This window comes from Poecilia reticulata, chromosome 20, assembly GCF_904066995.2.
Source record: "Poecilia reticulata chromosome 20, P_reticulata-male-v2, whole genome shotgun sequence".
Taxonomy (NCBI): Eukaryota; Metazoa; Chordata; class Actinopteri; order Cyprinodontiformes; family Poeciliidae; genus Poecilia; species Poecilia reticulata.
In genome coordinates, this window is record NC_088849.1 from 19,201,392 (window position 1) to 19,226,629 (window position 25,238).

The 25,238-nt window shown below is 39.7% G+C and overlaps 1 protein-coding gene across 3 annotated transcripts in view; it reads left to right on the forward strand.

The window, feature by feature from the left end:
• myca (MYC proto-oncogene, bHLH transcription factor a) overlaps positions 1–25,238 on the forward strand; it is a 33,347-nt gene that overhangs the window by 808 nt on the left and 7,301 nt on the right. The window contains exon 2 of one of the 3 annotated variants that reach the window (XM_008396652.3): positions 114–2,071. In XM_008396652.3, the coding sequence (XP_008394874.1) occupies positions 114–763 (650 nt within the window). In that variant the 3' untranslated portion in view covers positions 764–2,071. The remainder of the gene's footprint in view (positions 1–113; positions 2,072–25,238) is intronic. The other 2 variants (XM_008396653.3, XM_008396654.2) reach the window with 2 other exon arrangements.

Below are 25,238 nucleotides of genomic sequence, written 5' to 3' on the forward strand. Positions count from 1 at the left end.
TGCGCCCCTGGGCATCCATCATGCAGACACACCCCTCTCCAGAGCATGACTGCTGATTTAAATGTAAAGAGTTGCATGTTGTGATTGATTTTATTTATTTTTTTTGTTTGTAGAAGAAGAAGAAGAAGAAGATGATGATGAGGATGAAGAAGATCAGGAGGAGGAGGAAGAAGAAGATGAGGAAATCGACGTGGTCACCGTAGAGAAAAGGCACGCGGTGAAACGGTGCGACCCCAGCCCGGTGGAGAGCCGGCACGCAAGCCCACTGGTGCTGAAGAGATGCCACGTCTCCACTCACCAGCATAATTATGCCGCCCATCCATCCATGAGGCACGAGCAGCCGGCTGTCAAGAGGCTGAAGCTGGAGAGCAGCAGCATCACCGTAGCAGCAGGAGGAGGAGGAGGAGGAGGAGTGAGCGGAGGGAGCTCCAGCAGGGTCCTCAAACAGATCAGCAGCAACCGCAAGTGTTCGAGCCCGCGAACGTCCGACACCGAGGACTACGACAAGAGAAGGACTCACAACGTGCTGGAGCGCCAGAGGAGGAACGAGCTCAAGCTGAGCTTCTTCGCCCTGCGAGACGAGATCCCAGAGGTGGCCAACAACGAGAAGGCGGCCAAGGTGGTGATCCTGAAGAAGGCGACAGAGTGCATCTACAGCATGCAGTCAGACGAACAGAGACTCGTGTCACTCAAGGAGCAGCTGAGGAGGAAAAGTGAACTTTTAAAGCAGAGACTTGCACAGCTACAGGGTTCTCGTGTTTAAAAGATAACATTTAAGACTTGTTTTTCTTTTTTTTTGTTATGAAAGTTCAAGAATTGATGTACAGTTGTTGCATGCAGATGTTCGATGGGTTGAATTGTTTGGAATCTTTGATTTCAATGTTTAAACTGCCTCAACTGAAGTTATGGGTGGATAAAATATTTAAAAGTTTATTTTTATTAATAAAATGTTTAAAATGGGTCTGTCCTGTTCACAGACGGCTCAAAGTAAAATATAAATTTTTATGTTTTGTAAATAGGTAATATTTCTTAAGAAAATGTATTTTTCAATTGCAAGTGTCTGGGTGAGACTCACTTTTTGTTTTGTTTTCTTTTGCAATATGTTCTTTGATCTCTTTTGAATTATAAAAAAAAAGTGTTTTCTTGAATTTGCCTCCTTTGTGTTGCACTGAACATCCAAGTGTAAATGAGAATTAAAAGAAGGCAGATCTGCATACATGAGCCTTTATATCTGAGCTGGACAGATATTTGGGTGTGGCGACATTAAGGATATTTATCTAAAGGGAACAGTTCATACAAGGTGACAGTATTTTAATCTAAATTGTTTTTAAGTTGAGATGTTAAATTTGATAACTCTTAAAACATTTTTGAGCAAGGAATTCAAAGTGTGAACTGCATCTTTTTATTAAATACACAAAATTGTATAGAAATAGACATTTTTCTTAAATATTCCATAAAATGTTGTGCACACTTTTTGAAAATATGCTCAGATTCTGTAACTTTAAGTAAGCATGTGTAAAACCCTTTTACAAGTTTAAAGAAATTTAAAAATACTCCACAAAATAGCGTAAAAATATTAGATTGAAAATTCGTTTTTGAAATTTCGATCAAATACTGCTTGAACTTGCATAATATTCCCATTAAAAGTAGCAAATTTAGATTTAAGAAAAATCTTTCAAGCTGTATTAAGCTCTTCCAAAATCAGGAGAGTAATGCATTTATTATAGCTGATCAATAAAATAAAACTGTGCCTGATTTTCACGTAGAAACGTAGGTTCCACCTGTACGTCACACCTGACTCTACGTCAGCCTGTCCCTCGAGCTATTTTTCCAGTCTCGCCGTGACGTCACGCGCCCTATCCCTGCTCACTCTGTGAGCGCGTGGTCCTGGTCGCGAGCACATGGAAGTGAGCTCGAGTTGAGACGCGCCTCCGACTATCTCCATCGTGCAAACATTAATAATAATAATGTTTTAAAAAAAACGGAATATGACCAGAAAGATGGAGCATCAGGAGCTGAGACACAGCAGCGGCTTTTAAAACTAAATCTTCCTCTTAAGATGCACGAGCAGGTAAAGCTGGTTTGTCTTTCATGTCTGCATCTTGTAAACTTCATATGAAGCGGTTTCTGGAAGCATACAGACCGCATGGAGGATTTTCTAAACCGTGAATGTGACTCTCTGTACCTGCGTGAAGCGATTGTTCTCAGGAGGATTGTTGTGCTCGGCTTGCTCCGTCTCTATTGTCTGGCCAACTCCTGGTAATGCTGCAGAGTTTTGGAGCTCAGGCTCTTTAAAACATGCTGTTTTCAGATTGATTCCGTTTTTATGCTCGGGATGACAGGATTTAACAAAGAGAAAGGCTTGTGCTGCTTTCAACCATGGCTTTGTTTCTGCTGCTACTGTACTGCACAGTTCAGGATCATAACAAAAGATAACAATAGGCATCAGTGAGGGCTGTGTAAATGCACATGGGTCCTGAATCCTCAGGTTTTCTTCACGGGTCGCACAAACCTTTCATGCTGCAAGCACGGATCTTAGAAGGTGTATTTTTTTATTTTTTAAACCATTTTTTGGTGAACATGTGCTGTAAAAAGCAGTAAAACGGGATGGGGTGTAGCCTCGGTCAGACATGAGAGCAGGGGTGTTTCCAGAAAGTTTTAACATGGTGGCCAGATGGTGATCTTGGTGTGGAGCTCCAAAACCAAAACCTGTGTAGAGGGGTTTCTATTATCTATAGGGAAGAATATGTGACATTAACCAATTAATAAAATAATTAAGTAATTAATGTAGATGAATAAATTAATACATTTCCTACATTCTACAGTGGATCACCAATATTCGCAGCGATTAAGGAGCACAGTCACCTGCAAATACCCAACATTCACAAATACTTGAGACCCTGTCTAAAAATGCTCATTAAAGCCTAATTTAATAGTCCAAACAAATCAAAATTAGCTTAATTTGTATTAATAAGTGCTACACCTTAGGACTGTGACAGAAGCTAAAATCCACGGTCTAATTTAACTCTACTCTTTTTGGTACAACTAATGAGCATCAAGGAAAAGAAATAGTACTCCTCTACTGGCTGCTTTGCAAACGCCAACCAATCAATCAATCAACTAGCATTGCAGGAGTTCATTGTGTATTTAAAATGCTGTGGAGATTTTGTGTATCCTTCTCCTGACTGATGTCTTTGTACAGTGAGATCCTTTTGACCATTTCTAGCGTCTGCAGACTGACTGAAATGAACAGATGTCAGGAAAATCCTACTAGAACAGCTGAACTTTACGTTTCTTTAGATTCTCTATAATTGATGGCAGGCGTTAATGCAAGAAAGCTGAAACGGGATGGATTTATTCTGAAATAAATTGTAGTTTATTGGCTACTTCAAGCTGCTAAAGAAAGTTCCACAATCATCTGCATTCTCTCGACTGAGGTTTGGTCCAATGAAACACCAGTTTTAAGTAAAAAGTTGCCATATGAATGTTAACAATCACACAGAAGCTATTATATCTCCCCCAGCGGCCACAACCGATGTACGTTTCAGCTAGCGAGATGCTAAAGCTCACAAAGAGTAGTGCAGACATTGGGATGATGCAAGATGTTTATCTGGTGCCTTGCAGCGCTCTCTAGAGTAGTAAGCTGTGTTTTGGATGTAAAATAAGAAATATATTTTTCTATCCTGGTTACAACTGCCATTTCAAACCACATTTCTGTGGCCAAATTTTCAGCATGTAACCAGGTCCTGCTCCACTAAAAATACATGCACTGAGGTTTAGCCCAGTTCTGTCAAACACTTAGGTAAGGTAATTTTATTTATATGTCACATTTTCAGCAACAAGGCAGTTCAAAATACTTAACGTAACCTTCTTTCAACTGCAGATAAAAACAAAACAAAAAAAACAACAAAAAAAAAATGGCCAAAGTCTTGGTCAGTTTTTTACTGGTTTCTAAATCACAAGTTGGTTCAGGAGAGATAAGCTGGAATCAGACAGTGAGTGGTTGAATTGTTGCTGTACTGCTGGGCGAGTTTGAATTCCTATCAGATGTGTTAATTCCTCCACACATCATGACAGAACCTTCTGTTTTTTACTGTGAAGCAGACGGTCTCTTCTGCTAATTTGATTGTGTTCATCTACTTCTTATAAGTCCGTCCACTCTAACTAATTCCTCTGGGTTTGTGTTTTCTCTGCACGCCTGATACTTTAGATTTTGAATCTCGTTTCAATCAGCGCTTCATCCACATCGCTCCAGATCAGCCCGGAGCGATCAAACAAGCTCTGCAGAGGGCTTGTTTGTTTTGTTTTGTTTTGTTTTTACCATTCTTTAACCTTTTGGTAGCTTGAACCAGTTTTTTCCCTATTCCTTTCCCTTCAATGTAATTGTGCTGTTTCTACTGTTTTCAGATATTAATATTAGAAAACGGAGTGAAGGAAATATCAGGAATTATTTTTCTTTTAAAGCTTTGCAGGAGATTGTCTTTGTTTTTTTTTTTGTTTTTTTTTGCTTGTTTGTTTTGTGAGATGCTAAAATCACTTAATTAATTAATTAATTATTTCTGCGACAGACTGGTGACCTGTCCAGGGTGACCCCGCCTCTCGCCCGGAACGTTAGCTGGAGATGGGCACCAGCAACCCTCACGACCCCACTAAGGGAGAAGGGTGTAAAGAAAATGGATGGATGGATGGATGGATGGATGGATGGATGGATGGATGGATGGATGGATGGATGGATGGATGGATGGATGGATGGATGGATGGATGGATGGATGGATGGATGGATGGATGGATGGATGGATGGATGGATGGATTATTTATGATGATCTCATGGTTTATAAGATTTCGATTAGATACGAATTATCCAGTAGCACCTTTTCTTATGCTAACTATTTAAACTGATTTGCATAGATCATCTTGTTCCAAGAAAAACAAAGAGCTATTGTAAACATCCTGAATGGGTTTTTAGGAATCCCAAGCATTAGTACAAATAGTCAAAACCTCTATTTCCAAAGCTGCATCTGCACCAGATTTGGAAACAACTGTTGCATCGGAAATGGATTAAAACCTTTTTATTCTACTGCAGATTCACTCTTGTGTCGTCCAGATGGCCTTAAACGTGTCTACCGTCCCGCAGGGTTTCTCTTTATTGTAATTTAGCAAAACAAAGAGAGATTTAACAGATTGTCTTCAATATCCAACGACTCTATGGACACAAAAAGACCAAGAGCTTATTCAAACTGAATATGGATTTTTGGAGTCGGAAGAAATGAACAAGCTACAATAAAACAAACATACATTAAACATGGAAAAAAGTACCAGAGCGGCTTATTTGTGCTGTTAGAAACAAAACAATCTTGGAAGTTGTGGTTTACATACACTGCTCAAAAAAATAAAGGGAACACTTTAACATTTAAGTGAACACTGAAGTGTTCCCTTTATTTTTTTGAGCAGTATATTAATAAATCTCCAACTGTTTATCTTATTGTACATTTAGAACAATGCAAATAAAAGTACAACACCAAGACATCGACAACAATCCTTAAAGTCCTGCTTATAATAAAAGTCTTGCAGCTTGAAATATAAGATCTGCGTGATTTCCAGGAAACGTTCAGGAAGCTGAATTCCTCGCCGCAGTGATACATACTTAGAGGACACAGAGGTCTGCTCTTATGTAATCTGACGGCATTTTTTCCATCCTGGAAGCTGGAATAGATTAAAGCATCTGATCCTCCTTAAAATGTTGCTCGTCTGCCAGTTGAATCTTTTCGCTCGTTTTGCAGCATCGTTTTTATAGAACAACTTCACGCCCTGCTTCGCCTCGTGTGCTATCTGTCTCTGTCTCGTCAGTCAGCGGGGATGAACCTGCTGCTCGCTGCCAGCTTCCAGTCTGGCTTGGGAATGCGAGACTTTTCAGGAAAATGCTGCCGCGTGGTTTGGACGGAGGAGGTCCACGTGCTCTGCATCCTGTGGTGCTGCAGCGGTTTTTAAGCATTTTGCAAAACAACCGTTTTTGAGCTGTTTATGTTCATTATTGTGCGGTATTTCAGGTGCGTCTCATTAAATTTGAACATTTTTAACAAGTTTATTTCAGTGATGAAATTCAAAAAATGAAACTTGGATACAGGTAGTTATATATTTATTTATTAGCTTCTTAGAGCTAATCAAAGTACAACATTCAGCTGCATTTTATATAGTATTCAAGCAATAACACTTTTTAAATATAGAAATTGGGTCCTATTGAAAAGTTAAGTCCAGTTTATTTCTACAGCATATTTCAGCAGCAAGGCAGTTCAAAGTGCTTTACATCATAAAAACACCACAGTTATCAATTACGAAACAATAAATAAACATTACATTTTGTTAAATATCATCAAAACCATCAGGCAATTATGTTGATCAACGTTCCATTTACTGCTAATCAAAGGCAACTATTATCCCATGGGTTTTTAGCCTTGATTTAAAGGAGTTCCGTGCTTCAGCTGTTTTGCAGTTTTCTGGAAGTTTGTTCCAGATTTGTGCTGCACAGAAGGTGAATCCTGCTTCTCCATGTTTGGTTCTGGTTCTGGGAATGCAGAGCAGAACCAGAATGTTGATGCAACAGCAGTAGATATGTAATGTATTCTGGTGCTAAGCCATTCAGTGATTTATCAACTAACAAACACATTTTAAAGTCTATTCTCTGACCTACAGGCAGCCGGTGTAAGGACTTTAGAAATGTGATGTGCTCTATCATACTGGTTTTAGTGAGAATGCCAGCAGCAGCGTTCTGGATCAGCAGCAACATTCTGATTGATTTTTTTTTTAGGTACTGGTGATGACACGGTAGTAAATTAAACTAAAGATAAACGCACGGACGAGTTTTTCTATATCCTGTTCTTCAAGTGATAGAAGATCGACTTTATAACTGTCTTTATGTGGCTCTGAAGTTTCAGGTCTGCATGAAGTATGTTTATGTGCTGTACAGTACAGAGCTGCTCATTATATATGAGTTACTGCATGGATGGGATCACAGCAGAGGTGTTAATGAAGCACAAGTTGCTTTAATTGTGACCCTCAGCTTGTTTGCATCGTTGGTTTTGGCATCTCATCTTCTTCTTGACAATACTCCACATGTTCTCTGTAAGGTGCAGGGTAGACTTTGATGGCCAATCAAACATGATACTATGGACATTAAAAAACGGATTTTATGTTGTTTTGGCATATGTGTAGTTTACAACAGCACAGTAAATACATCAACCATGACAAAGAGCAACCACTATTGATTGTTGATGAGCTGCAATGTCTAATTTTTGCTAATGATGTTATTGGACGCCAAAAAAAGAACAGAAAACATCAGTGGGGTGTTTGCCCACTCCATTGGACCAGCACCTAAAAGGGGAAGCTCAGTGTTTTGGTCCAACAGTACGTCCCTCTTGGACAAGCGCTCCTCAAAACTATTCAACCTGCTCTCTGGCTTCTGGAAGTTGAGTGGTTGGGGCAGTTTTTCGCATAAACGAACACACCCAAGAAATTCTGACAGTGGCTCCGCATGTGAAAGGGGGCGAAAGGTTTGCCTGGGGAACAACATGAGGCGGAGAACAAAATGGCACAATTTTTGTCACAAATGAAACAATGCTGCCGCTGGCCTGGTTCTGTAAAGGTGGGACTACTTTGTCTTTGTCTTCTGACCTTGATGTAGCACCTTACCTTTGTACTGGTGTAACACCACCATTTTTGGGATGGATTGAACCAAACGTGACACACACATCCCAAACCACGCACAGTTCAGCACTAAGTCCACTAGGAAAATACTGTGAAAACCTTGCTGGTTTGGCTCTCTCTCTCTTAGTCTACACATACTACAAACAAGGAACATATCTTAAATAAGAGTACACTAAGCCATTTATAAAACCTATCAGATTTATCCCCCAGTGACCTAAAAATGAAATATATTTTAAAAGTCCAGAGGATTCTACATTAATTTCCCGCAACAACAGTCTTCTCAGGGTTGCAGATTTTAGGAACACTTTAGCCTAAAGCAAAGTAACAATTGAATGTCATGGATAACTGCAGAAGGCGTTGATTTAGGAAAAAAGCTAATTATACCAAGCAAAATGAACAGAAGGTGGAGAGAAGCGTGTAGCGTGTCCCCCTCCCTAATGTCTGTACACACTCTGCAAACACGGAGAAATTTGTTCTTCTACTCAGGGTGTCATAAAAAGAATGAAGTCCTTTCTGGGCAGGACATTTCATACTTCACAAGAACCCGTGTGCAGAACTCCTGGGAAGTCCTGCAGCATTTATTGGTAATAACCGCGCAAACTCGTAACATCTGACCAAACAGACACTCATCAAACAGAACAAAAGCTAAAAGCTCTGAACACGGTAAGAGAATAAGCAAGAGCAGAGACCCAAGCAACAGACTGAAGACTTTTGTCATACAGTTTTTGATAGAAAGAGGGGGAATAGAGAAAAACAATAAGTAATGCAAATGTAAATCATTGAGCTTGTTTTAATTTATCATGCGATTAATTGATTTATTGCTTATTGCAACAGGCCTGGCGACAAAATATTTAGATATCCTCTACAAAATAATCCACTAAAAAGGGAATTTTCTGCAAATATTTCAGGGTTACGTTCCCCAGAAAAATCAGATGCTGAACTGCAAATAGGCGGGGGTCCACTGTATAACTCGACATGCTGGGTGTTTTCATCCTGTAACTGCTTGATCCTCTTCTTTTTGCTCCCTGCAAGAATCCTGACACAGCTCATGCCTCAGAATGACACGCAGCTTTAAACACACTGTGTTTGGTCTGAGTTCAGTCACAGTGAAGAGGAAACATGATCCCCTCAGACAGCAGGACAGGAGCTCTGCGGTGCTGCTTAACAGGAATGAGGAGGGGGTGCAGGGCGAAGGAGGAGAAAGTGAGGAAAAACGAGGTTCCCAGGTTGTCCGGGAGAGATGAGTCACAATCTGCAGCCGGCGTGTTGGACTTTCTCGCCGTCGGTCCAGCTCAGGCATGCGGGGAGGAGAACAGACACAAACTGTTTAACTGACCTACATTTTATGTTTATGTGTCCTGCCACTGTGCGAGCATGAGGGCTGGCGGTTGAAACGAAACATGCCCGCACGTTTATTAGGTCGCTTTCCATACTCCCGTATGGAGCTGACAGCGAAGGAGACGAATGGACCTCCTTTGTTGTTTCTGTCCACATCAGTGAAAGGGCGACAATCACGTGTCGCAATGATGCCAAACATGATGAGAGAGTTTCAGAGCTCCTCCAGAGTGTTGATGTAAGATTAGATCCTAGGTGGAAGTTGTAAAAATTCCTGCTTTGTCAAAGTTCTTTCATATCTTCCGTTCTTGCGACACACTTTATGATGTGTTTGAAGGAGCGGCAGGACTGCAGAGTAACAATAAAACCACTGTTCTAACAACAGAGGCTTGGACTGAAACTTTTTTATGCTCTTAATTGGAATTAGTGTTCATCCTCAATATATCTTAAATTTGTCAAACACCCAAAAGTCTCCTTTCATGTGTAGCTTTTCGGTAAATGGGATAGAAAGATTTCCTCTTTATAACCTGTAAGAGTCAAATCTTTTTACTTGTGGATTTTTATTGACCCACAATGGAGAAATTATTGTGCAATAGCTCCGAGGCATGTAAATTCACACGAATATAAAAACATAAAATATATAAAAACAGAATTACGGTTAAGATACAGTGCAGTTATGGCAAAATTACAACATAAAATGCTTTGTAGTAGTTAAAAGTTGCAACTCCGATCCAAAGGTGCATCTGAGAAGATTTATTGAAATCATTTACAAATTGTGCTTGTATTTTTGGATTAAAAGCAGACTATTAACATAAAACTGCTCAAACAACAGGGATGTACAAAAACCAGCAGGTATACATTAATTTGTTGGGAGCAGTAATGGTTCTAAAATCTAACAGTTGTTGGGAGGAAGGATCTATGATAACGCTTCTTTGTTCACTTGGGATGCAGCAGTCTGTCACTGTAGGAGTTCTCCAGTACAGCAACAGCTTCATACATGGGGTGGCAGACTGCCCCCTGCAGTCCAAATCACCTCAGCCTTCTCAGCAGGTAGAGTCTGCTGTGACCCTTCCTGTAAAAAGTGTAAAGAACCAAAGACAGAGAGAGAATTAGGAAGTTCACACCATCTCCTCCATCAATCATAATTTATTTATCTGTATTTTCAGCCAAGAAATCAGGTAATTCAGAGTTCTGTGAAACAACAAACTAGCAAAAAAACAACATTACAAACAGCAGTTTATGATATTCCAGTTATTATTAACCACAGGCATCTATGAACAAATGGGTTTATAACCTTGATATAAAGAAACTCTGTGTTTCAGCAGTTTTATGGAAAATAAAAACTGAATTCTCCTCGTTTGGTTTTGTTCCTGGAGCTGCAGAGTAGATTAGAAGGTTGATACAACAACAACAGGAGATATTTAAATGGCAAGGATGTTTTTTTAACCATGTGGTCTGACAGAAATTCAAAGAGGAACGGCAAAAGCAAATGATCTGGATTAGCAGAATTTGTCAACTGATGGTGTCATATAGGACATGTTACTGTGGAAAATAACCTCTGCAGGCCAGATGTGTTAGGATCTTTATGGCTGTGTGGCTCTCTGGCTCAAACACACACAAAAAAAATGCAGAAAGTAGGCCTTAAAAATAAAATCTCAGATTTTTTTCATGCCAAATTGGATTTCCAATTTTAATAATTTTTTTCTCGCTTTCTGATCTTAAAAAGAAATCATAAATTGACTTTTCTTCATTCCTTCTCTGAGTTGACCTGAATTCAAACTACAAATAATTAGAGGCTGTAAAACCCGCTTGTCAACCCAGACAGGTCGGCCTTAAGGGGGCTGACAACATTCTGAATGGAAACCCAAGGAGCATTATTGAAAAACATCCAGATTTTCCTAATAGGACATCTTCACAAACAAAAAAATAGATTACAACAATTTATCAAAGGTGTTCAGAAACTAGACTATCAAGGGTGTTATCACAGCAGATAGTTTGGTAGATTTGATTGGGGACCAAAGTTGCAATATTTGTTAGATTTTCAGTTGGTGTGGTTCGATGTCACACTGCAGTGTGTCAAATGAAACAAACGCTTTTAAAAATCTGTTCCCCCTCTCGCCTGTGGTGGCGCTGCATCACGACCTTTTTAAGGAAATGACATGGAAACCTTAGAAGAAGACATTGAACATGACCACCTTCTTCACAAAATATAAACAAAAATGGAACGACGTCAGATTTTAGAAGTTGTAGAATTTTTCTTTAATCTTTAGCAAAAGACCACAAGCTACTTCTTCCACAGGACTTGTGAGTTTGTTTTGGTTGCTTTTACCCAGAATGCCCTGCGGTATAGTTCTCTTCCTGCATTTGAAGCTGTCTCTGGTCCACTTGGTATTCACATTTGCGTTCAAACAATGGCCGTGTTCACTACAACAGAATAGAGACTAAGGTTTTTAGATGGACCGGAGTTTGTTTGTTATTTGGGTTTTTTTGTCGGCATCAGAGTTTGATCACGCTTTCACAGCTTCTCTAACGATCCAGACTTTCTAGACAAACAAACCAGACTTCCGTTAAGCTGACTCAACAGGGGTGGTGTGAATTAACCTTAATAAAAACTGCAGTAAAAGTCCAAGAACAAATCTTTGCCTAAAAATGAGAAAGCCTAAAGGAATTTTAATCTGAAACATTTTAAGATTGCTTGAAGGAAGTCTTTTCTTCTTTTGGAGAAGAAAAGGCTGCTTTTAAGGCTCTTTTAAGAAGACTTTTCTTTTAAAATGTTGTCAAAATGACCAAGATGTTACCAGTTATCTCCACTATATTTGTTTTCCTTCTGTTTATCACCTTAAACCTCATGCTTGAGCCCCACGCAGGCTCAGTGATGTGCCTCATTTTTGACCAGCAGAGTCCCTGGAGTGGCTTTGATTGCCTTTTTACTCCCCCTCCTCTGTGAGCCAATAGGAGAAAACTTCCCATCTGTGGGAATTGATACCTCTGCTGAATCATACAGTTGGAGCTCCTCCTTTTTTACTATCTTTGCTTGCACCCTGTCACCCCTTCAGCTCCTCCTCCACATTCAGCCTGTTTGGAGCGAGCAGGGGGGGGGGGTGGGCTCGTCTTATCTTACTTCTGGGGATGCAGGACAAGTTGTGTTTGCCAACTGGGTTTAAGGGCATGTTCTGGTTGAAAATAGCACAGCGTTGCAAAAGTGTGAACATTTCTGGTTCTGTAATGAAGATGTTTTAATACAAACCATTCAACTGTAACTCTGGCTGTATTTTTTTTTGTAAATTCTCCACCTGGAGGATGAATTTTTCCCCAAGTCTCATGCAGCCTTTAACAGATTTTCTTCTAGTATTGCCCAACTTTTCTGTCCCTGCCGAAGAAAAGCATTCCCACAGCATGATACTCCCACCACCTTCAATTGAATCAGTATTAAATAGATACAGAGTTAGGCATGTTTTAAAGATGTAGCTCAAGGAAAATGCAAATTTTCATTGAAACGGGGTAAAAATGCATTTTTTATTATATTCCTAGAAAGCCCAGTGGCTTAGTTAAGCAATGGTAGTAAATATTTTACCAGGACCCGCGCTTGTAGTGGACTGAATGTGCTTGATTCACATAAATCCAGAGGCGAAAATGTCTGGCTTTTACCCAACTGTCTTTGCATTTTAAACTCATTTAAACTTTGCTGTAATTGAAAATGTGTTTTGTTCTTCTCTTTGTGGCTCAGATCATTCAACAGGTTTAAATATCAGACAAAGAGAATTAGAGTAAACAGAAAAGACAATTTTCTCATGATGACTAAATGGTAACTAAACCAATTGTTGTGCCATTAATAACAGGCAATGACTCTTTTTTTGTAGAAATGTTCCAATTGATCAATTTCTGAACATGAACAGCCTGTCCACATGGTTTAAGTCTGGATCTGGACTTTGAATAGGCCTTTCCTAAACCACACTCAAAGTAAAACAGAGTTTACCATCTATTCTTGTGATTATTTTGGTTAGCAAAGCTAACATTACCAAACGACTGTCTTAATGCGTTTATCTTCTGGTAAGATGGTGGATTGGTTAACACAATATTCTCTATCTCGTATAAGTCGGTACAAATAAATCCACTCAGTTTGAGTAACTCGACATAAAACGCTACAAACTTTTAGATGAGTGGTGATAGAAGCCCCAAAACCCAGAAGAAAGCTAATAAACGGTCAGTAAGAAAGTGATGAACATGAAGCTGAAAGTGACTCAAAAGAAAAAACGACCCACACCGAAAAGCTGACAACTGAACTCGCTGAGATTGGTAGTGAAATTGGTGCTTTCACTCACTGGCAAAATATCAGATTTTTGACTTTACGCATGGCTAATCACTTTTTGATGCTGATCTAGTTGAAAATCTTTGGATTTGCGTCACAAGCCAACTACGTTGAGCTTTACTAAAACAAGAAATAACAACTTGACTGAATGCAACTCCTTAGTTCTTCACTAAACCAACTTTCATTTTAACAATGAAGAAATATTCTTGCTGTTTTATTATCATAAGATGTAATAGTACTAGATTTTGTTACTACTATCTTCTGAGAACTTTGCTGGTAAAAACGTATCAGTTAGAAAATCCTCGTTTTAGGAGCCCAGACGATCACAGCTGTAACATTAACTCCATGTAAGCACTACTTTATAACTGTTTATTTACCGCAATAAGCCTTTACGGTGGGAAAGGTGTGCCACCCTGGGCTCCTTGGGTCTCCTGCAGTCACAGCAGCTCCTAAAGCAAATGTTTATTTATTGGTGCTGTAAATGGCAGCTCATACATCATTCGGCTCCTCCTGTGCAGCTTTCTTTTTTTTTTCTCTCTTCTGGTTATCCATGGAGGACAGTTGTGAAAACAGTGATAGTGAGTGGCAGCCAACTGACGCCTCCAGGCTCTAATGGAGATACAGTGAGGGGAGGAGGAGAGTCTGATGCTGCTGACCTGTCAGTGCGAACCCAGCAGGCGCATCCTGGTCCTGATTAATGGTTCTGCATGTCTGCAGGGGAAAAGGTCTGTTCATTCACATTCACTGTTTATTTGCTCACAGCAGATGGGGGGCCCCCTGGGGAATCCTACCTCTCCTGCCTTTTGGTTTCAATGTCTTTTATCTTTATCAGTGAGCACGTGCCTAGACACAGATGTCTGATCTACAGGTGACCGCTGTTGTTCTTCACAAAGTCGCAGAACGCTCTAAAGACAGCAGCCCGGTTCTTCAGCATCCGTGGGTCCGCAGTGTGGCAGGTTGAACCCACTCCTGGTGCTGCAGGAAGGCAAGCTGACAGGGTGACACATTTGGTGGCATGTGCTCGTTAAATAGATGCCCAAATGGTAGCTTTTCAACCTAAAGGCCCTATTTAAGGGGCTGCATTGAGGCTCTTTCCCTCCTGCTGCTCCTGCTGTTGAGTGTTCATTATGTTACTAATGTAGAGACAGACAGACAACAGAATGGAGAAGCTGCCAGTCAGGTGATGTGCATGAAAGTAAACACAAACATATGAAGAAGGAAAAGGAGAAGTGAGGGCAACATGCCTGCATCCATCTGTGTCGGTCCTACTGAGCCAGGGATGGGTACCGAATTCAATACTTTTATAAGAACCAAACGAATTCTGTCGGTTCTACCGAGTACCTGTTCACGTAAAATCAACCATGTTTCGGCACCTAAACGCATCGTTGTGACAGTATGGAAGAAGAGTAGGGGATTTTCCATGCTTGTCCTGAATGCAGCATAGCACGCGCAAGAGCGCAATTACGTCAGCAGCCGCTGATACGGTAAACAAAGCATGGCCAATGGGAAACGCTCAAAGGTAGGGCTCCACTTTTCAAAAATGCGGCAAGTATTACGCTCGTTGCAATATTTGCGACATGAAGTACAAGGCCAGCGGTGGAAACACCGTTTGAGAGAATAAATAGTGAAGCACAAGATTTGTCTTAAGGCTGAAGAGTGCGCAATTTGACTTCTACTACTCCTGCATTAGCCGCCGTTAGCACGCCTGCATCTGTCAAGTCACCTCATTTGTAAAACAAAATACCTTTTATTTATTTGAACTCTATCCTCTTTTGCTTATTTGATTTATACTTATTTGCCTTCCCTGGACCTCCATCACAAAGTTTTTCTTACAGGGGAAATGACAAATAGGAATACATGGAGCTGGATTTTAATTTGTGCAATAAGACAAAACACTGCATAAGTTCTGAAGACTTTTCACTTTAAATAGCTGTGATGTTACAATACAAAGAGTTGGATTTTGTCTTGATATATTTGTTAAATTATATATATTGAGAAATAAATATGTTAAATTAAAAAAAATAGTTAAAAAGTACCGAAAATTGGTGCCATTGAGTACCGATACGGACTCCCAGGTAGCGGATATTGGTATTGATTCCCTTCCCTACACTGAGCAGAGCCTGAAGGATCTGAACTGATGGAGCTACTCCAACATGCTGCCACCATGAGCGACACAGTTCTAGATTCATTATTCATTATCACACCAGTTCAGGCCAAGGATGCTCATCACTTGGATAAACTTTTTCCAGGTTTCATTTGTGCTGAAATTGCTCTCCAGACGCAGTAAAACATGTGCAGTACATCCTGTTATCGTTTGCAGTCCCTCCAGCCGTATAGTTCTGTACAGTGCGACGTCTTCATGAGCCAGATTGTGAATCTAATCAGCGCTTTGTGCCAAACGAGACAAATGCAGCACCAGACTGAGAAATGCCTCGTCCCAGAAGCCTCCGCGCTCCGCCGGGTTCCTGGGAGCCTTTCATCCGCAGAGCAGATTGTGTTCCCTTCATGAGGAATTCCACATCTTGGATGGTGAGAGCAGTTTTACGCTCCCTGTTAATTGTTACACATGTACAAATTGAATCTATTGTTCAGCCGATGGGGGATTTTCAGTTTTTAACATGTCTTATCCTCCTCTTCCTCCTCTGCTGTGGTGATGCTGGACATTGTTTCCTCTTCCTGCTGATGGCTGTTGTTCTTTTCACTATCAGGCAGAAACAGGACGGGGAATTTCTAGCTGCTGCTGATTTATCTCAGATTAGATTTAGCTCCTTTAGTGTGAGATTGCTGCAGTGTATCGTATAGTGGGAAGCCCATTTGACTGCTGGGGGTAAAAACTCCTTGATGTTTTATGGCTTTACTTACACACGATGTATGGAAAGCATTTTGACACGTGGTGACGTTTTTTAACTGATTTCTTCCTCCAGCCTTTTTCCTGAGATGTTTTGAAAAGCAGAAAAATACGTTGGGAGAAAAATAGATGTCTGTCTGTGTTTTTGAAAAGTGTTTAAATCTCTTAGAGGCTTTTCCACAGTTTATTCTTTTAAGGCCACAAAATCTGACTCAGAATCTGGAGGGAGCTAAAGATTAGGGTAATGGCAAGGAGCGCTTTCAACCTCAAAGCTCATCACTAATAACAGTCAACATTCCAGTAGAAACATGCAGAGACTTGATCAGGAGGGCCGCAATGCTATTAGTATTTGTCCACTGATTACTCAAATGTGTTTAAATAATCGTCAATATCCTATTTTTGAAATAAAATGTAAATAAAAGTGATTAAAAAATAATTTTACATAGCTTTGTCATCTTTTGAGAAATGCCTCTTGTTTCATGTCAAAAACAAACTTCTTGGTTGTAACTGAGACCAGAGCCAGTCGTCCTTTTGGGTCATTTACTGCAGGTTTTCCCCCTCTCTCTTCCTCCATCTTTCCTGTCAACAACATATGAAATACCTTGAATCATTTTCTATCAAATTTACAATCATGCACTACTTTGTTTTAGTCCGTCACATAAAATCCCAGAGAACTTTGTTGCCCTGTAAGCAGATTAGACATTTGGGGAAAAACAAGAGAAGAATCAGCTCATTTCTGGTTCAGTTTCTTCTTTTCACTTCCTCTCAAACGTCATCAAGTTTGTATCCTGCTGGCTTTTATACAGCTCTGATTCTGAATGAATGAATGAATGAATTAATTAATTAATTAGCAAAATCGCTTTAATTTGCATGTGCCTTCGGTTAATAGTTTGTAAATTTCTCTCGTTTGGGATTGGTTGAGTAGTTATTAAAACACGTGTAACGCCTGCTTAGTGGCCGCCTCGTTGTTCTGTGACGATGTGTGATCTCTCAGCTGTTGTCTTTGTCTGCAGCGCTCTTCACATGGCCATCCAGCCCACCTCTGTTTAATCTCTTTTGGGCCTGAGCCATTTCTAAACGCACAGATTGCCTCTTTTCACGAAGACCGCAGTGTCAGCAGGGTTGTGATGCTGCATCGAGGCCCCCGCCCCAGCGGACCCCCGGGTCTCTGAGCCCTGCCATGTCCTGAAAAGGAGGTCGAACCTGCGGGAAGGGAACGCCGTCGCAAAGCAGCCTGGCGCTCGTCATGTCGGCGTGTTTTGTCTGAAACTTTTCTTTTTTTTTTTTTTTCCCTCAAAAAAAAAAAGAAAAAATGAATTTGCTCTGTTGAGTGAGTTCAGCTTTATCGTTAGGCAAGCAAAGGCTGACGTGTAAATATTTAGCCTCCCTTGTTTGAGAGGATTGAAAGGCGCATGGAGAAATGAAAGGGACGGGGACCCTTCAACTTTTACAACCCGGATAAAACAAGCTGAATTAAAGCGTGCGCCTGGACTTGTGCTTTCATTGATAAGAAGGAGCAATAATACATCGCAAACCAGTGTTTACACTGCAAAAAGATAAAATGTTACCAAGCATCATTGGTCTAGTTTCTAGTGCAAGTATCTTGGTACACTTGAAATAAGACAAAACTGACTTACAAGTAACTTTTTAGCAAGATGCAGCAGCTTGTTTTTATTCCTTAAAATTGATGGAAAAGTTATAGATATAAGTAAAATAATCTGCCAGTGGAACTAATGCTTCTTCATCCATATAAAATAAGATTTAAAACAAGCTCCTTTTTCTTCCTGAAAATATACTTGTATTTTAGTTTTGTCTTATTTCAAATGCACTAAGATATTTGCATTAGAAACTAGACCAAAAATACCTTGTAATTCTACAACGTACCTAATTACAGAAAGCCTTCTGGATCGCATAAACGCAAATTGTTGATCCTGAGATTAGATCTCTGTAATGGGGGGCTGCCAGTGGAGCAGAAACTGCTATAGGCTGCTGGCTGTTGGGGAAAAAATGACCTGAATGAGTGGACTGCGAAGCATTTTTTGCTGAATAACTAGGCAACGTTCATCAGTATCGTCTTTCCAGGCAGACCTGTCACTGAGGTCGCGACCTTTTAAAAGCATTGGTGCTTCATCAGAGCAGCAGTTATAAGACTTCCTCATTTCGACTGCTTTACTTAATAGGAAATTCCACATTAGATGGTGTTAATATTTCTTTTTTTGAGGAGTTTTCCTCAATAGAAGTTAAGGTCTCGATTAGGGAATTAAGAAGGTCTTTCGTCTTGAGGTTCATATATCAGGTGTCACTTTGGCATGAAGTTCACTCTGAGACACTTTCAGGTATATTTATGTTTCCTTCTTTAACACGTCGAGCTTCTGCTGCTGCCTTGCAGCCACAAAACCTCAGCAAAACTACTCACTAAAGGAAGATGGATCTTTACTCTAATGCACCATCTGTCTGGATAAGGAGTGTAAATACCATAATAAAAAAGTTGCTTTTTTGCAGTTGCAAAATCTAATACCTTAAATTACACTTCATAGTAAATTTTAATATATCTTGCTACAAGATCCACTTCTAATGGATCTAATTTTTGATTTACTTGGTATAGCAAATTCATTGGCCCGCAGCATCACAGATCCTCCTCTGTACTTATCAATTGACATTTGTGGTGTTCTTACAGTTTATCCTCTTATCTTTTAAGCCAAATCCAGGACTGCAGTCGCACATGCAAACTAATTTCTCAATGTCATCGGTGGCTGTTTCACAAAAGTCAACAGACACACCTTAGGCTTTTAAATTTTGTAAATCGATCAGAGATGGTGAACGGTGGACACTTCCTTTAACTCCTGTAGGTGTTTGTGTGCTGCAGTCACACAGAGAGAGTTGAGAATACGACCGGTCAGATGAACGTTGAGGATGTAGCATGGATGAGGAGAGAAAATATGGAAAATACTTTCTGACACGAAGCCATGAAACGAGTTGATGATCCAGTTAATGATGCCATAGAAAAACGTATCTTCACTAAGTTCAAGTCCAAAATAAATCTTTATAAGAAAAATGTCTTAAAAGTAAAGAAATGTCCAGTTGGAAAACCTTTTTTCAGTAAGTTTCTAATATTGTTAGATCCTGCTTGTAGTAAAGAACTTTATGTTCACTAGATTCAGTCAGTACTGCCGTTTTGGACAGTAATTACAAAAACAATAGGAACTGCTGCAGGGGAGAACCCATAAACATGCAATGCAGCTCATTTCTGTTCTGGTGCATCTAAGAAAAGACAATAGGTGCACCAGTGCAACCAGTACCACAAGTTATCCAAGCCTCACTGAGAAGTTGATAAAACTCCACGTTTGCATTTCTAAGCAGGACAGAGAATGTTTTTTCTTCTTCTCTCTACAACCAGTTAGTTTCTAATGGTTATAATGGAGAGTCGATGGCCCCAAAATACTCATTTCTGCTGCAGTTTTCTGAGAGTGAGCTTCGGGTTTTTCTTTTTTCCGTTACCGTCATCCTCCTCTCTGTGCGTGGGATTTAGATAAATATGAGTTCTGGTCCAAACTTGTTGCCAGTGGCTCAGACAAATAGACCTGTGTGCCACATTATAGGTAAACCCCAGTGGAAGGAAGAGTCATTAATTATTAATTAATAGTGTTTATATAGCAGCTCCGTTGAGGAGCCAGTGAAAATGAATATTTCTTATTGAAGGATTTACTCAGATTATGGTTCAGGTTTACTCATCTTTACCATAAATAACTAATTATTTTCATAGTAAAGGTAAAAAATGTTTCCTTTTGAGTACATTTTCTCCTCATTTTGCGTCGTTTCTCCTATACAAGAAGAGGGAAGACGTCAAATTAAATTTTAATGCTGGTTTTTCATGATAATGGCGTCATTCTTGCAACAGGAAACAAACCCTGCGCCGCCAGACGGCTGATGAGAAGGCTTGTTGTTCCTTTATTGGATTTGTGCGGGAAGTTTCTTAATGACTGAATGTGGACATAAAAGGAGAGCGAAGCGTGAGGAATTCAGCGAATGCCGAAGAGAACAGTTAGTCTTATATCGCCGATAGCTAATATGACGGATTTCCACAGGAATCATGTGTTTTCCAACAATTTCACACAAATATGTTCATTTCCAGAGGAAGTCGGTACTGAATAGCGCCAGTGGTTCAACAAGTTATCAGCGACTAAGAATCACTCTTTTGGCGTTAAAGGTTTATTTGATTGTTTTTGTTTTTTTATGTAATCAGCCAAAATCTGTATTTACTAAATGGGTAAATTCAAAAAACCTAATTTAGGCATGAAAAAAAGAAGAAAATAGATGTTTTTAAAACATCTATTTTTCAGAGTTCTCCATACAAAATGTGTTAATAATGTAACTTTTGTGTGTTATAAATATATAAATACTGCAATATATTGTAAAAGAAAAATATTAAATGGCCTTATGTGTTACTGTTTAAACTTTTTTTTTACTAAAATTAAGTTTTTTGTAATACTCACTCTTTTAATCACTCCACTGAAACTGGAAATTGCTACATTTGAATATTCTTTACTCAGTCACACCTTCTACTCCCTGTGACCTGGAAGCTCTAAGGTTCGATGTATTTAGTAATTGTAAAAAAAAAAAAAGAAAAAGCAGATTTTTGAGTTTTGGGTCACTGTTGGTGGCAGATCAACCAACTGTCTCATTTCTCTTTTCTTTGACCTCAATTTTGTTCTCAGGGAAGATTTACTTTTCAGCTCCAGGAACTGAAACTACTTGTTAAAGATAATTGGATAAATAAATAATAATGTAACTCCACACCTTCTTATTTTAAATCCTCAACTTGGGTGGGATTCCTGATCTGCGTAACAAAGAGTGTGGAGGAGAAGACAAGTGACTCTTCTTGAGTTTCAACTCCTGAGCTTTGTCTCTGAGAGGACGCAAAGCTGAGAGAGACACACTGAGGAGGAGGAGTAGATAACGTTTCAGGAGGAGTTTTTGCATAACTAACGTGACTTGCAAGCTGATCACATCAGAAGTCTGTGAAGTTATGTCTCAGGTTGTGTCACTGGGGGGGCGTCCCAGACATCTTCATCACTTTGCAAATTGACTTAAAGAACCAAACAAGTATATCACAGTTGCCTATTTATTAAATGAAGCTGTCAGGTTATAAGGAAATTAAATGCAGATCCGTTTACAGATTTATGCTAGAAAAAGAAAAACAACAATACCACCATGCATGCATTATTCATGTCCTGTCGTCCACGCTGAAATATACAACCGTGGTCACTATTTCACTTTCACTGGATGCAGCTCATGTGTCAAAGCTTTTCATTATGAGGAAGCTGAGAGGTGCAGCCAACGAATGAGACGGGCTTTAAATCGCTTTACTGTTGTTTCACTGAAGGTTTGATGATTGGTAAAAATGTGCATTCATAAATATCTGATGCTTAAAAAATGATTCAAGACATAATACGGTTTTTTTTAATTGATGCTTGTTTCTGTGTCTTGCAAAAATATTTGTAGCACTTGGAAGTTTTTCACATTTTGTCAGGTTAAAACTGTAATTTATTGTTATGAAAAAAAAAATCTGAAAAGATTGTTGGTATTGGTATTCTACCCCATTTACTCTGATACCCCCCCAAGTAAAATCTGATTCAACCAATAACCTTTACAGGTCACCTGATCTAACCTGTGGATTTAATCTCAGTATAAATCCAGATGTTTAGTAAAATCCTCAATGGTTTGTTGGAACAAAACATTTGGAGAATAAAAACATGATGACCAAGGAACACAGTAGATTGTGGATTGATTTGTGGAGAAGTGTGTTGGGTTATAAAACAATTTATCAACACTGCAAACATTCATCTTTTAGAAATGAGGAAAACAAGTACAAACAGTGTACAGCTCTGGAAAAAATTACAAGACCAAAATGATCAGTTTCTCTGATTTTACTCTTTATAGATTTATGTTTGAGTAAAATGATCATTGTTCTTTTATTCTATGAACAACATGTCTCTGATATTCAAAGCAAAAATTTTGTATTTATTTGCAAAAAATGAGAAATGGTCAAAATAACAAAAAAGATGCAGTGCTTTCAGACCTCAAATAGTGCAAAGAAAACAAGTTCATATTAATTTAGAAACAATAATGCTAAAGTTTTAAATCAGAAAGAGTTCAGAATCCATATTTGGTGGAAACACTATCAGGTTTTCAATGGGGTTCCATGTAGTGGGCACTTAATCTGTATATATGTTGCTTAAAATAAAAAATCTCTGCCATCAGAACAAGAATATGTAACTTGTCAAGAGAAGAAAATGTTTTAAATGTGTATATAATAAAAAAATGTCAATTTCACAATTTTTTCGAAGAATTATTGCATTACGTTTCCACCACAGTGTGACACGAAGGGCACCAGTAAGGTTTTTTTAGAACAATTGTTCCAGTGATTATATTTTTGTAGCCTAATCGTAATTATATATATATTTTTTTATTTCCACAAATATCAACACACCTTAGAAGAAAAGACACATCTTCTCTTTTGGAAACAAAAAGAAGTTTTTCTTAAATTTAAAGACTAAAAACACAAAATTAAAATGTGGTTCTTTAAAAATAACCAACAAAATTCCTGTAGTAATAATTCCTGTGGTATGTCATGTCTGGCTCTAGTGAAGCTTCGTTTATCTGGAATGAGGGCAAAAATGTCACTTCTGATTGTGAAGAGAGCAGACCTCTGGCCTAGTCAAAGCCCATACTTGAGTCTGTCTATTTGAGATGTAAAAAGCTGATAAAGACACACTCCAAAGACCTGCAATTAAGACCAAACACCTCAGATTTATATTTGCAACAAATAAAAATAAAACAATGAGTCATTTTCCTTCCACTTTACAATCATGCACCACTTGGCGTTGTCTTTTGCAGCCATACTCTCCTTCTTGCCAGGCGCTGTAAGTTCTTGAGTCTGAACGCTCCAGCTTCCTCTTTTTATTTTTTTCTTCTCGATGCTGTGGAGGGAGGGGAATAAAACGAAAGAGGAGTGACCATTCATTCTGGACCTGCACCTGTTGAGCAGTGCGTAAGTCTTTCCTTCTTTTACGTCTTGGATTTACGACCTTCAGCTGGAGAGCCGACCTTTCGCTCGGCCTCCGCGGCAGAGCGGCAGCAGCTGTGGTGACTTCGTGTAAAAAAGACGGCGAGAGGGCGCTCCGCTTCCCTCTGCGCCTTGAACCTGATCGCGGCGCCAGTTGACACGGCCGGGTTCAAGTTTGATTAAAATGTGGGCTTTTTTTAAGAGAGAAAACTCAAAAAAGGCACTTTTAGTTTCTCCTCATGGCCTCATCTGTTGCCATTCATAAGCCTGAAAGCCAGGCAGGAAGAGACCTTTGGAATATCCCCAGTTTTTCATATGTGTGGTCCTTGGCAGCAGAAAATGAAGCTTTTATGGGGCGAGCAGCTGCGCAAGGAGAAACATTAGCAATGCTGACTCATTACAAAGAATAGCTCAAGCGTCTTGAGCCAATTTATTTCTGGTTTGGACGTGAAAGAATCTTGCAGCCCACTTCCACAGGATAACAGTGTTTCAGTGTGAGGAGAAATTTCTGCTTTCTGAAGGAGCCTTGCGGCTCTCCTAGGAGCAGCAGTCTGTCAGAAATACAGATCGCTAATGAAGCCGCAGCTCTTAAGGAACTTCTTGAACTCAGAAGGACTAAATGGTGAGGATTCCGTGCTGCATCGAGGAAACGTCTTCTGACGTAAACTCTGGAACAATCCAGATCGGAGCTTTGACCTTCTCCTGGATTGTTTGCGCCGACGGGTGCCTCAATGCGTCTCATCTCACCCCGAGAGGGTTTTTGGGGTAATGAGCTTGTTGCCAATGAAAGATTGGCAACAAGCCACAGATCACGCCAGCATCAGCACTGGCTGCGGATTCCTGCCGGTTCACGTTACAGCTGAGATAAGAAGCAGCTGGAGCAGCTTGGCTTGGGTGGCAGAAACGGGATGCTGCTTCATTCAGCTGGTTAGAAGCAGATCCAACCGATCTTTCATGACCCATTAACCCACTGAAGTGGATTTGTCAGGGTGCTGGAGAGCTTTCTGAAAGGCCGCTGAGGTCTGAGCCAGTTAAACATGCTAAAGTTGTCTTTTTTCTGTGTTCAGACCAGATTAAGCAATGAGCTTTTTCAGAGCAGGCGTATAAATCTTTTCTTTCTTCTTCAGGTGACATAAGTTGTTCAATGTTTCAGCTTAGATGTTGGCTGTGATTACAAGACAACCAAGAATCAACCTGCCCTCACGCCGAGCCTTAACCTGGTAGTATAAGTCCACTCTTGACTTGCAAAAGTTCAGGCTTGTGTTCAGTCAGATTTAGCTCTGAGCTTTGACTAGACCATTCCTACAATTTAGCATTTTCCTGAACTGATTACTTTAATAATTTGGATGTATTACAGTCCGGTTAAATCCCTCTTCATCGTCAGCATCATAGCAGCCTATCAGTCTTGGTGAAAGTGGGTTAATGATTGGAGCCTTTCATAGTATCAACCCAGTTCCAGCTGAACAAAAAACCCACCATGATGCAGCCACCACCGAGTTTCATTGTGGTGCCTGAGTGTGAAGATGCTCAATGTCTCCGCTGTCGCTCTAAAAAAGTAAAGATAAACTTTGCCGTCAAACTACTTTCCACTGAAGAGAAGGTTTTCATGATCATTTCTATTATAGTTTGTTAATCTCTTAATAAAAATAAAATATTTGTCCTTTGACCAACACTTTACAACTGGTAATTCCTAAAGTTGAACTTTCTTATTTTGTTTTTCTAAGGATTTTGTCGTGGTTACATTTTACAAAATGGCTCCTCAGGTTGTGAAAGTTGGTGACCTCAGTCTGGACAGGTGGAGAATTCAGGATGTTGTTGTCAAATGTAAAACAGGCACAAGAGTTTGACTAAAAATCCTGCTGCTCCTTTAGTGTTTTATAGTCAACTGCTTTGCAGCATCACTAACTAGCTGCTATCTTGTGAAACTCAAGAAACTCATCCGTTTAGTCACATTGATTACTGCAACAATGTCTTAACAG